At 43.0% G+C, this 13,417-nt stretch overlaps 1 protein-coding gene across 5 annotated transcripts in view; it reads left to right on the plus strand.

The window, feature by feature from the left end:
- Positions 1-13,417, plus strand: part of TP53BP1 (tumor protein p53 binding protein 1) — an 81,761-nt gene that overhangs the window by 67,719 nt on the left and 625 nt on the right. For 3 of the 5 annotated variants that reach the window (XM_006920436.3, XM_006920437.3, XM_015595861.2), the window contains 9 exons: positions 1,274-1,545; positions 2,210-2,359; positions 2,657-3,087; positions 5,593-5,784; positions 6,204-6,419; positions 8,057-8,272; positions 11,582-11,676; positions 12,431-12,630; positions 13,145-13,290. In XM_006920436.3, coding sequence (XP_006920498.1) covers positions 1,274-1,545; positions 2,210-2,359; positions 2,657-3,087; positions 5,593-5,784; positions 6,204-6,419; positions 8,057-8,272; positions 11,582-11,676; positions 12,431-12,630; positions 13,145-13,290 — 1,918 coding nt within the window. The remainder of the gene's footprint in view (positions 1-1,273; positions 1,546-2,209; positions 2,360-2,656; positions 3,088-5,592; positions 5,785-6,203; positions 6,420-8,056; positions 8,273-11,581; positions 11,677-12,430; positions 12,631-13,144; positions 13,291-13,417) is intronic. The other 2 variants (XM_015595862.2, XM_025038798.1) reach the window with 2 other exon arrangements.

Here is a 13,417-nt window from a genome sequence, read left to right on the forward strand (position 1 = left end):
AAGAGTTTAGTAGGCATTTGTGTCTGAGAATTTGGAACTGAGTGAACATTGTATTGTTGGTAGACAGGGATGTGTCTGGTAAGACTGGCTAGGGAAAGCATGGAAGAGTGAGAAAGGAATGAGAACAGAATCTTGGGAAATACCAGTTTTAAAGGAATAAGCCAAGAAAGAAGAACCCCAAAACAAGTACAAATAGAAGTGGTCAAAGAGGTAGAATGAAAGGAAAAGAAAATGAGAAAATGACTTTATAGATTCTAAAGGAGAGATTTTCAAGAAGCTAATGCTTCAAAATACTCATTTAATCATCTCATACATTATTTAAATGTGTGTGTGTGCGTCGTGTGCTATCTCCCAGAGAGATTGCAAACTCTCTGAGGGAAGAGTTTATCTTATACTTCTCCATATTTTCTCTGGCAGCACAATAATGCATGAACAGTCTAGAGCAGAAAAGCAAATGTGCAGCACCTGTCATGGAATGTCTCAAGCCTGTGCCCATAGAGATTGATGATTGGTTGTAGTACCTTTTCTCACTAAGCCTGGGAATTAGCTTCATAAGACTGCTTAAAACTGGGCTCCAGGCCACTACTGTCAGTCCATCAAAATAGGCATGTAAGATAGTCAATTTGACATTCTTGTCCTCTGTAGATACCAAAAACTCGTATATTTTGATTATTATTGTCTTTTCGGTCTTCATTTTTCTAAACAGTAATACTATTTTTAGCCTATTTTTGCCTATAATTTTTATTTATCACTTATTGAAAAGTAATATAAAATACTTAATCTCGAAAAACAGGAAATGCTGCCAACTGCTAATCAAGTACCAGAATGGCTCTCAGCCACTCATTTTCCTCTACCTACCTACCTCCTTACCTGTCTTCTCTCAGCGAGTTACCATTGTCCTCTGGGGTAGAATCCTTGCTGGTTTCTCAGTAGCCAAAGGTTGTGAACTTGTCCAGTAAAAAGATAATTTAACAGCTCAGGATAGAGCTCTCTTTCTTCCCAATCTAATATCACCTTTATTTTTTATTGAGATATAATGTATTCTCTGTAGAATGTGCACATCTTACATGTTTAGTTCAGTGGCTTTTGACAATTTTATGTAACTACAACTCAAAACAAGATATAGAACATTTCCGTTATTCCAGAAAATTCTGTCCTCATTCCCACCTTTATGAATCGAAATTTCTTGCCATCATTAGTATTTTCCAACCAGCCCATTAGCATTGTATTATTGTGACTTCTGTTAGCTTTTGTATTTATTTTTTCCTTGCAGGAGACTGAAGAGCCAGTTGTAGAGTGTCGGGAGTGTGAATCTGAAATATCCCCTTCAAAGACTGGGGGCTCCTCAGGTGACCTGGGGGATATCAGCTCCTTTTCCTCCAAGGCATCCAGCTTACACCGCACGTCAAGTGGGACGAGTCTCTCAGCCATGCACAGCAGTGGCAGCTCAGGGAGAGGAGCCGGATCACTCAAAGGGAAAACCAGCGGGACAGAACCCGCAGATTTTGCCTTGCCCAGCTCCCGAGGAGGCCCAGGAAAACCGAGGTGCAGACAGGGTCTCCAGAGAGAGAGCTACAGCAGGGGCAGGGTTGCTGACATTTTAGATATCACAGGAAAAGGGGAGTAATGGGAAAATCCCTCCCATCTTCCATCTAGGATAAATCAACTCCTTTTCCTCCCCTTTTGTTCCTATCCTATTTGGGATTTGCCTGGGAGGTAGCAGGGAGCTTGTGGGAGGTAGACTTTCTTAGAAAACATAGAGAAACAGGTGAGGGGACTTTGAGAATGTTGGCACATGCTCCTGCCACCCCCATTTTCTGCAGCCTACAAGTGTTAGTTGGGAATACAGAAAGTTTGGGGTAGTGACCCCCAACTTGACACATCCCTTAGCTTATTGTTATCCTCTGCAGATGTCCAGAGCCTGAACTAGAAGAGAAGGCAGGGTAGAAATTCGTGTGCTCTTTTTAAGGGCAGCAGTAGGAAGCTTTGTCAGGCGGGAATAGACTTGCATAGAGGAAAATGTCCTTTACTTATTATCCTAAATTCCCACTCCCCAGCTGATACTTTGGTGGTGGGTGTGTGGACCAGCTTCCTGCTGCCCTGGAGGCCCAGCACATGTTGGCCTGGCATGTAGTCTGAGGGCCAAGGGGAGACTGGGGAAAGGATCCAGTAGCAGGTGCTATCAGACTAACCTGTCTTCATTCTCTAGTCCTAGAAAAGGGGTCAGTCAGACAGGGGCGCCAGTGTGTGAGGAGGATGGTGATGCAGGCCTTGGCATCAGACAGGGAGGGAAGGCTCCAGTCACGCCTCGTGGGCGCGGGCGAAGGGGCCGCCCGCCTTCTCGGACCACTGGAACCAGGTACCCGGGTAGTGTGAGATATACTTAGTCTGTGACTTGTTTAGAAAACAAGGGAGCAGAGAGAAGAGAGGGGATTAGAGAGTATGTGGGGTGTCAGGAGGGAGAAGAGGGGCCCACACTGACTGGGAAGTGGGCAGGGATCAGAGTGAGGCTGTTGAGAGACCAGGCTTATGCCTGTGATGGGATTACCAAAGAATGGGCTGAAGAGACAGACCCATGGACAAAGGAGTGGGAAAATGCTAGGTAACTATTTCTTCTTATTCTCACTGCCTTCTTCTATCTCTTATATCTCTTTAGAGAAACAGCTGTGCCTGGCCCCTTGGGCATAGAGGACATTTCACCCAGCATGTCTCCAGATGATAAATCCTTTACTCGTATTGTGCCCCGAATGCCAGAGCCCACCAGACGAGCAGACGTGGGTGCTGGTGCTTTGCGTCGAAGCGACTCTCCAGAGATTCCTTTCCAGGCTGCTGCTGGCCCTTCTGATGGCTTAGATGCCTCCTCTCCAGGGAACAGCTTTGTAGGGCTCCGTGTTGTAGCCAAATGGTCATCCAATGGCTATTTTTACTCTGGGAAAATCACACGAGATGTTGGAGCTGGGAAGTATAAATTGCTCTTTGATGATGGGTATGAGTGTGATGTGTTGGGCAAAGACATTCTGCTGTGTGACCCCATCCCGCTGGATACGGAAGTGACAGCTCTCTCAGAGGATGAGTATTTCAGTGCAGGTAATAAAAGAAGCAGTCTATATAGATTTACTGTGCCCAGTCTTCTCTTCTGTCAGAAATTCCATTCCTGTAACACTGGTTACTCATCATTAGCTTTTTTGTTCTTTGTTGCTTATTTTTAATAAACCTGTTATTTTGGAATAATTTTATATTTATAGAAAATTTTGCAAAGTACTGGGTACTGATAGTCCAGAGAGTTCCTATATATCCCTCACCCAGCTTTCCAGCTTTCCATATTGTTAACATCGTACATCAGCATGGTACATTTGTCAAAAGTAAGAAAACAACCTTGGCTCATTACTGTTAACTAAGTTCCAGACTTTATTTGGATTTCACCAGCTTTTCCATGTCCTTTTTCTGTTCCAGGATCCAGTCCAGGATTACCACATTGTATTTAATCCTCATGTGTCCTTTGATCGCCTCTCATCTATGACAGTTTCTGAATCTTTTCTTGTTTTTCATGACCTTGACAGTTTTGAGGAGTACTGGTCAGGTATTTTGTAGAATGTCCTTCGGTTTGGGTTTGTCTTATGTTTTCTGATTAGATTGGAATTATGAGTTTTTGAAAAGAACTCTTCCAAGGTGAAGTGCCCTTCTCATCACATCATATGGGGGAGGGAGGAGTATGTGACATCCATAGGACATCACTGGTGTGTTAACCTTCATTTGGTTGAGGTGGTGGTTGCTAGGTTTCTACTGTAAAGTTAGTGTTTTTCCCTTTCTCTGTCCTTTCACCACTAACTTTTAAATCTCCTGCCTTGATGGGAACTCAGTAGGTGAGTGTGGCAGATATATGGAGATATTTTTGCTTAGGAAGTTGTTAGTGCTGTGTTTGTGTGCCTGCACACTCAACACTTACTCTCTGGTTTAAATAATGGTGCCTTTTTTTTTTTTTTGCCTCAAGCTGTCAGTTTCCTGTACTGGCAATGGTGAGGGATTTGTGTTTGTAATGACTGTTTCCTGTGCCATTTCTTTGAATACATTGGTTATTTTCTGTGAACTAATTTGGAGATACATGTTTGTGGTGTTTGTCATTTAAAATAATCCTTTCTGGAGATTTTTTTGGACATGGATTGGAATATATTGGGCAAAAGTACCTCTGTCGAGGTCTCTCCAGACTCTTGTGATTTGGACTCCTGAGTAGTTGCTCTTTTCCCTTTATTTTACTGTTAAATGGGCTGCTTCACTTTCTAGTTCTGGATAACACTTAGCTCTGTGTGATGTCAGTTAGTGGCACATGGATTTAGGTCTTTTGTGATCTGTGACTTACATAGTTTGTATCAAATACATTTGTTGTTCTTTCAGGTGTTAAGCCACTTTCGAAGGTCCACATTCTACCCTCTTATCTCGCAGAGACAGTTCGGTATCCAGAGTGAATTAAAGCATCAAGGAGTGGGGATTCTGTGCCTAATTAATTGAGGCTGCCCACTAATGTCAACATTAGACTGCTCCTAGTTTTAGTAGCTCTTCATTAGTGTGAAGTATATTGTTGGGCTTCTTTGTGCTTTTGAGGGGGTCTTGTGATTTAGTTGGTGATAGAGAGTTAAGCCAGGAGATGAACAAGCAAGAGAAAGAGTGATTCTGTGGCATAAATAAGAAGAGAACCAAGGTCTGCTTTCTCCTCTATAGTTTTTTCCTTGGTGGCTTAGGTTCTGGATTTCTTTCAGCCTTTCATTCAAGCATAGGCTAATGGGAGAGAACAAACAGACCTTTCTATTTATGGGAATGAAAAAGTGTTTATATTAATGCCTTGGTTTTGTGTGTGTGTGTGTGTGTGTGTGTGTGTAAATTGTGTATTAATTGATAGAGGGGAAGGAGTGTTATTTTTTTCACAGAATTGGAAACGGGTCTGCAAGTCTTGCCCAAAATCACACAGCTTGGTGGTAACAGAATTAGGCCTAAGATCAGGTCTCCGCAATTCTAACCCAGTTTCCTGTATATCCCACATTGTGTTTCTTCTAACCTAAAGGCCTTATCTTTAGATTCCATATCAGAGTAAGAGCAGGAAAATAGGTAATAGGGAGGGAAGATTAGGCAGGAGAGGCAGGATTTATTTTTTCCTTTCATTGCTCTATCTTTATTTTGATTCTGCTACACAGACAGACACATATTCTCTCTTAGAATGATATCTTTGACCTGTAACTTAAGGATTATTACTCAGAATTAGTAAGTTATAATGAGATCATTAAGACACCACGTGGCATTTCACTTCAAGAACCATTTGAACCAGGCTGGCTTTAGGAAGCTTTATTTTATAACTATAGGATTCCTTCTGTCAAGAAACTTTCCATGTCTCAATGTCAAGCTAGTAGCTACATATATCTTAAGTAGTGGTGATGTCTGGGATGGACAGCTGGGATTTCATTAAAATCCTAACTTCAGCCCACTGTTAGATCTCCTAATTCCCTGACTTTTAGCCTGCTCTGCAGAGCCTTTGTGAGTGGATGTCGGGCAGCCTAAAACAACAGCAAGCTGATTTTACTTTTTTTCCCGCCCCCCACCCAGGGGTAGTGAAAGGGCATAGGAAGGAGTCTGGAGAACTGTACTACAGCATTGAAAAAGAAGGCCAAAGGAAGTGGTATAAGCGAATGGCTGTCATTCTGTCCTTGGAGCAAGGAAACAGACTGAGAGAGCAGTATGGCCTTGGCCCATATGAGGCAGTGACACCCCTCACCAAGGCAGCAGATATCAGCTTAGGTAAGACTTTCGGTTCCTGAACAGCAGCCTCTGGGCCTCTGCCCTGCTTGTGGTGCAAGGAGTGTTTTCTAGAGCAATCAGTAATGCTACCTTAAATCTTATTATTCCCATGTGGTTCATGAGATGATAATGAGCTATCAGTTTCCGGAGCCACTGTCTATCTTTATTTCCTTCCCAGGACCAAATAGGAAGTCCTCAGATTTTTCTGGCCTCCCCACTTCTACAGGGGAACAAACAGACACATTTTAGTCTTGACAGAGATTGAAACAAAATATAATGGCCTTAAAAGGGGGCTTCCTGCCCCTATGGGAGATTGAGGGAAGGTCGTGGTGGCATCTAAGTCATGCTCTGCCTGGCTTCTTGGAGTCTGGGGCCTTAGGTCATAGAAGTTGACCAGCCTCTGGCTTATCCTCTCACAGACAATTTGGTGGAAGGGAAAAGGAAACGTCGCAGTAACATCAGCTCCCCGGCCACCCCCACTGCCTCCAGCAGCAGCAGTACAACCCCTTCCCGGAAGATCACAGAAAGCCCTCGTGCCTCCACGGGAGTTCTCTCAGGCAAAAGAAAACTTGCCACTTCTGAAGAGGAACGATCCCCTGCCAAGAGAGGCCGGAAGTCTGCCACTGTGAAACCTGGTGAGTGCTCCCTTTTGCTTCATTCTCCCTCAGACCATGGTGGGATGCAAGGCCAGCTGCTATAGATGGAGCCTAATATGGGACAATGGCCCTCCTGTCCTGGCTACAAAGTCGGGGGCCCCGCACAAGCCCACTGGTGGTTCTGAGACAGCTTTCTGCATCTCCCTCTTTCATTTCCCAGCAGAGGGCAGTGAGGGTAGATAGGAAACCAGGTCTTGATCAGAAACATTGACTCCAGTGTAGGTTCTCGGAAGGAAAGAAGTAGTATTGAATTTTAAGCAGATTTAAAATAGATGAAATTTGTCTTAGATCTCTTGGTTTACTTGGCACCATCTTCTACCTTTGGAAGCTCTGTTCCTTCTCCTTTGTGCTCAGAGTCCTCCTGCTTTCTCATACTTCCTGTTGAGAGCTAGTACTTCAGCCTGCATCTCCCCTCTCCCTACTGTCCTCCAAACAACCACTTTCCCGTCCCTCTTGCTTCTTAACAGAGGAGTTCAATCCATCTATTGTTTACTGGATCTCTCCTGTGACCCAGCCCCAGCCTCTGTGAGTTCTGGAGATGCAGAAGTACAGCCCTCAGTGTCTGCCCTAAGGATGCAAACTGAGGAAGTTTATTGGTTGCTACATTGTCCTGGCAGTAGAGCTCCTTTTGTTTCCTATGTATTTGAGTTGTGTCATCTCCATATCGGTCTAACACCTCTCCTGTGTTTTAGGGTATGTGAGGCATGGAACTCAGCACTTCACATATTACCTCATATAATCCCTGTGAGGTATAGGTGCTAGCAAAGTCATTTTCTAATTAAATAACCTAAGGTACAGAAAAGTTGGCTAACTTTCCCAAGGTGACACAGTAATCTAGAATTCATACTCAGGCAAGTCTGACTTTGAAGTCCAGGTTTATCCATACTACATCACACTGTTCTTTTGCTGCTGGTTTTATTTTAGGGAGGCATGACCTGTCTGTCATCTTAGCCTCCTAATGAGCCTACGATTCAGCTTCTCCAAGTCAGGTATTTGTTTTCTTCTCAAGGACTTGTTGGGTGCACTCCTAACATGGGTGTTTTGGGAGTCCTGGACTGGCTGGGTCACTTCCCTCCCCCCTCCCCCAAGGTGTTGCAAACTGGGACAATTAAAGCAGGCTGTTGGGCGTGGCTCTCGCAACATGTAAAAACACTTAAATTACCAAGTATTCTATGCACCATTCTGGTGAAGGTCAGGGATATACGGTGGGTTTATCTGTTGGGGCATTTCTTGATAAAAAAAGTGGGTTATTTTTGTTGTTGTTGTTATTTTTTTATCACATATCCTGGGAGAAATCAGCACTGGGCAGAGAAAGTAGGCTGAAGACTTCCAGGTATTTTCACTAATACCTAATCTTTGTATTAGAACAACCTCTTTCTTCAGATGACCTCAGAAGAATTTGGTTTGGCTGTATAAAAGCAATACTAGTTGATTTTTTTCATTTATGAATACAATGTATGCATTATCATGACTATAAACTTTAAGTATGTAAAATTTCTCTGCACTGTAATTTGTCCTAGGTTCTTGGCCACAAGAATGGTCTTTGGTGAAAAGTTCATCCTGTCATGCCCAGGCAGTGGTCTTTACCCACCTCATTATGCCTCTGTCCTTCCCAGGTGCGGTGGGGGCAGGAGAGTTTGTGAGCCCCTGTGAGAGTGGAGACAACATGAGTGAACCCTCCACCCTGGAAGAGCAGAAAGGGCCTTTGCCTCTCAACAAGACCTTGTTTCTGGGTTATGCCTTTCTCCTCACAATGGCCACAACAAGTGACAAGTTGGCCAGCCGCTCCAAACTGCCAGATGGTCCTTCAGGAAGCAGTGAGGAAGAGGAGGGTAAGGCCCTAAGGAGCCCTGCGGGCTTTGACACATACACTTCCTTCCTTTCCATTCACTTGATGAGTCTGGTGGCCCCCCAGCCATCTGTAGAGGAGGCAGGGCAATTGGTAACTGTGATCATGGTCAGGGAAAATTAACCCTGGTTCTTGCTTTATAGATTATTTTCACAAAATTCCTCCTAAGTGAGTGCTTTCTCAAAACAATCCTGTGATGCAGATGGGAGATCTTATCTGCTTTACAGATGAGGAAACAAGCTTGGAGAGGTTAAATAATTGCTTTTTGTCCACAATAGTGGTAGACTTGGGACTAGAACCTAGTAGTGTTCATTTTACCCTACTCCAGTCATCCTGGTCAGTCAGGTTTCTGAATGTTCTGCAGAGTTCATTCTCTTGAGGTCTGTGTTATAAGACTGGAATATGGGGTGCCCAGGGCCCCAGGGTGATTTCAGAGGAATGGCTTCTAGGCCTTTTCAACTCTTGTACCTCCCTTCAACCTTAAAGCAAATCTATACATTATATTTCTATGTTATCTGTTACTTAGGGTTTGAGTGAAGGCTGTGGCGGGGACGCATAAAAATTATTTCAATTGTCTAAAGAGAGTGTGATCTAGGAGAGAAAATGAACAGATACAAATGTATACACTATAAGTGATTGACAGCAGTATCCAAATGTGGCTATAAAGGCTAGAGGTCCAAATGGAATCATGTTTTCTACAAGTTCCAGTTCTGGCTAATGTCTTGAAAGAGAGAATTGAATTAGAGAACATGATTATCTTAAAATAACACCACTGCAGATTTGTGATGGTTGGCATTTCAAGTGTGTGGATGACTCCTAATTAACAAAAACTATCTCTTACTAACTGCAGCCACATGGGGATCTATACAGGGTTATGGGAAGGGTGGTCAGGGAGTTTCGGTTAAGGTTCAGGCTCTCTATAAGGTGTATAAACAGTCATCAGTATAGAGGCTCTATTCTAGGGTGTAGGAGCAGGTGTGGCATGTGTGGGTTTCAAGGTTAAGTGTACTCCAAGCCTAATTTGTCAGAATTCAGATAGGTACAATGAGAGTTAGGGTTTGTGTGGAGTTTCTTAGCTAAAAATTAGTTTTGTTTTGATCATAAGCAATTGAGAGTCCCTTGAGTATTTTGTGAGGAGGTGTGTCATGGCATCAAAACAGTGTTCGTGGTCTTGTTTTGCTTTCACAATATTACTGGACTCTAGTCTTTATTCTCCAAAGCATTCCTAACCCTTCCCTCAACCAGCACTTCACAAGGCAGTTTGTATATGTTTTATTTGTTGGTATAGCATGGGTAAGAAAGCCGACTTAAAATCTGTGAGCCTCTGTGAGATATTATAAACTCAACTCATAAAAATTCCCTCTATTCCCACTTGCTGATTGATATGGCAAATGTTTTTAATCTCATTCTATAACATGAGTAAAGGGAGGTAGGCCTTATCTAATTGAGGGGGAACTTGGACAGTTTTTTAGAGGGACCTCCAGATTTCTCACGTAAAGTATGGTTATATAAGGAGAATGTGTCTGCTTTATGTCGCTCCTTCATCCATGGACGTTGTACCAGAATCCTTGATAGTTTTAGAATATGAGAATGTTTTAGAGGTTCCTTAGTCTCAAGCCTGAAGATATTTGTACTAAAACGATTCTCTACAGACTTAGTTTTCAAGAAACTGTGACATGTCTTAAGGATAAATGGGAATCTCTGAGATGCCAGGAGTTCAGCAAAATATTTGAATTCAGCTTATGAGACATATTTGTTAATGAGTTAAGAATATTGCTTTCAGTCTTGTTAGGTGGCACAACACAAGCCACAGGGATTGACTGGAGTTGGGTTTATTTAGTGAGAAGTGGACTGTCTAGACCTACGTAATATTTGATTACACAAACACAAGGAAATATAAGCAGGGATTAAAATCTAAATTGGTCAGGACTAGAAACAGCATGGATTATGCAGACATAAAATAGAAGTCTTGAAAATAAAGGACCATAAGGGGCCTTAGCAGTGACCTAGCAGTAGAGTGCTGGCATTGAAAATTGTGACATGTGTGTCATTTAGACAGGTCAGAAGGATAGTCATAAAACTGAGAAATAGTCCTGCTGTATTCTGAGTTTCTTATAACCAGTTAGAGTTTCCAGTTTGTTTTCATTTTAAAAAGAATATGGAGAATGCTGAATCAAGAGCAATAAAAAATGAATAGGCTGGCCAGTCAGACCTACCTAAAGTTGCACAGGCCTGAATTTGGGGCATCGACACTGCCTGAGCAGCTCCAGCAGGCAGAGAGGGTACCAAGGGTGGGTTGGGGAGCCATCTCTACGAGGGGTCTTCTCTGCCAAATTTTACCTTTGGGTATGAGGGGGAAAGGGATTGGTCCTGGCGTTGCACTTTTATATACTTGGTTTGTGTTTTTACTTGTGATAAGTTAATTAGCACTTAATTTCTCAGAACTCCTAATTAACTAAAACCTCTAATGTCTTGCTTTTTTTCTTTCTTTTTTTTTAATGTGTTATTTATATATGAGAGGAGCAGATGACAAGAAAACAAGCTCAAATTAGATATTTGGTCAAAAGAAGCAATTTCTAATTGCCTAGGGTCATTACAGCTTCAGCCTCATCTCTCATAACTTCTACTTCACCCTCAAGACTATAGAGCAGTCATTGATGTTCAGTGTCCTGAGGTACTTCAAGATCATCAAAGGTAGATAGTTTTCAATAAAAAGGTTGAAAGAGGATTTTCTGGCTAATCTTCACTTAATCAGTTAAAATTTTAAAACCTTACTTTCTTTGAGCATTCTCGTTTATCAGTTTTAGTGTACAGGGGGTAAAAATGCTAATGAAGGGAGAATTTGAAGGCTCTATTATAAAAAGTGCTAAAGAGCTATTCACCTCCACAGAAGAAAGAGGAAATGGGCATAGTTTTGTAGAAGAGATTTAGGGTAGACATAAGGAAGAACTCCGATGGGAATACATCACTATGGGAATTGGTGGTGTATCTACCCCTGTGAACAGTCCGATGACTCGGTCTTGGTGCAGAAATGTTTGCTGTTTTTAGGTCTAAGACCTGCGTCCATTTCTCATCTTCCCTACCCCTCCTGCTGTTGTCCCTTCTTTTGGCAGCACTTTATAGGCCTCAAGACAGATCTCTTTCTGAACCATGGGGAAGCCCTTGACCTGTCCTTGAGATACAGTACTCTGGAGATAGTTGGGGAGTGGAAAGGGGGCAGTAAGAAGCAGGCATAAAGTAGCAAATAAACCAACCAGTAGTAATAATTATCTTGGTTATGTTTTTTATATAGAATTTTTAGAAATTCCTCCTTTCAACAAGCAGTATACAGAATCCCAGCTTCGAGCAGGAGCTGGCTATATTCTCGAAGACTTCAATGAAGCCCAGGTGAGGAGTTTCTTTGTGTAGCTTCCCAGAGGGGCCGTGACGAAGAGTCCACTACCTGTACCGAGAATAGGCCTGAGAGGGACAGTAGCTAGAGATTTCAGGAACTAGGAAACTGCCAACGGTTGTTCACATGAAGTGGAATTTTTACTGTATACAGGGAGAGAAGTTAAAACCATGAGTTAATGGCTATGGTTCTGTTGCTGGGACAAACGCAGATTAAAATTTGTGTTTAATAGAAATCCCTATCACAGTGTTGCTGATTCTTTGCCCGAAATGCTGAATACATGGGAGTTTAGTTGTCCCTTGAGGATTTAGGTCCCCAGAAGCTGCAGGTGAGGCAGGGAGAGTGTCTAGGGAAGCCACTTGGGCCTTTCATTGAGAAAAGAGGTCTTGGGCAGGACAGGATCAGTCACATTTTGGATAGTACAGTTGACCCTTGAACGACATGGGCATTCGACATGGGCATTCGGGGTGCTAACCTCTCATGCAGTAAAAAATCTGCATATAACCAGTCAGCCCGCCCCCTGCTGGATTCTCAGCCACAGAGTTGACCCTTGAACAACACATGTTTGAACTGCACGGGTCAATTGAGAATCTGTGTGTAAGTGGACCTGTACAGTTCCAACCCATGTTGTTCAAGGATCACTGTATTTGAAAGTGTTCAGATCCAATCTCTATGACTCATTAGGGCTGCTATTCAGGTGCTTTCCAGAGATATCACCAAACCCATTGGTAGTTATTCCTTTTCTTCCAGTGTAACACAGCCTACCAGTGTCTCCTAATCGCGGATCAACATTGTCGAACCCGGAAGTACTTCCTGTGCCTTGCCAGTGGGATTCCTTGTGTGTCTCATGTCTGGGTCCATGACAGTTGCCATGCCAACCAACTCCAGAATTACCGTAATTATCTGCTGCCAGCTGGGTATAGCCTTGAGGAGCAAAGAATTCTGGATTGGTAAGTTTTTAAGAGCCTACCTAGAACAGTAGAAAGTAGAAAAGCAAGCTTTTCGAGGGGAGAGTCTAGGTGAGTAAATATTTCTAGAAACTGCAATGATCGTACTGTAAATGATTGAATTTGAATGGGTTTGAGTTTATTTTAGCAGTTCACCTGGTGTATTTCCCTAGGGTACACTGGTTAGTGACCTTTTGAAAAGGAATGAACTCAAGCTGTATGATTGGGAGGGGACTAAGTTTTAAGCACTTTAAAAATACAGGCTCAGGAGGGAGCAGGGTACAGCTTCGGTTCCAGAACAAACATGGAAATCAGAAAGGGGGTGGATTAGGAGGTCACAATCCCAGAGAATAGAGATCATTCACAGAAAGCGGGGAGGAGGGTGGTGCCTGAATGCAAGGATTTTGAAAGCATTCAGATTATCCTCAGTCCTTTTATAGAAGGGCTGTTATTAGATATTATCTGTCAAGTTAAGATCCCTCCCAATTCCAAGGTGCTGTGTCTGACTCCTTCATAGGCAACCCCGTGAAAACCCTTTCCAGAATCTGAAGGTACTCTTGGTGTCAGATCAACAGCAGAACTTCCTGGAGCTCTGGTCTGAGATCCTCATGACTGGGGGGGCAGCCTCTGTGAAGCAGCACCATTCAAGTGCCCATAACAAAGGTACCTGGAAAGTGTGTGCATTGTTACTGCTCCAAGAATGTCATTGAACCCATAGCTGTTAGGCCTTGTGGTCTAAGTCTCAGTCCTGATTATTGGTTAACCATATCCGTGTTCCTAAGAGAAGTAC

This window comes from Pteropus alecto, unplaced genomic scaffold (genome assembly GCF_000325575.1).
Source record: "Pteropus alecto unplaced genomic scaffold, ASM32557v1 scaffold86, whole genome shotgun sequence".
Lineage (NCBI taxonomy): Eukaryota > Metazoa > Chordata > Mammalia > Chiroptera > Pteropodidae > Pteropus > Pteropus alecto.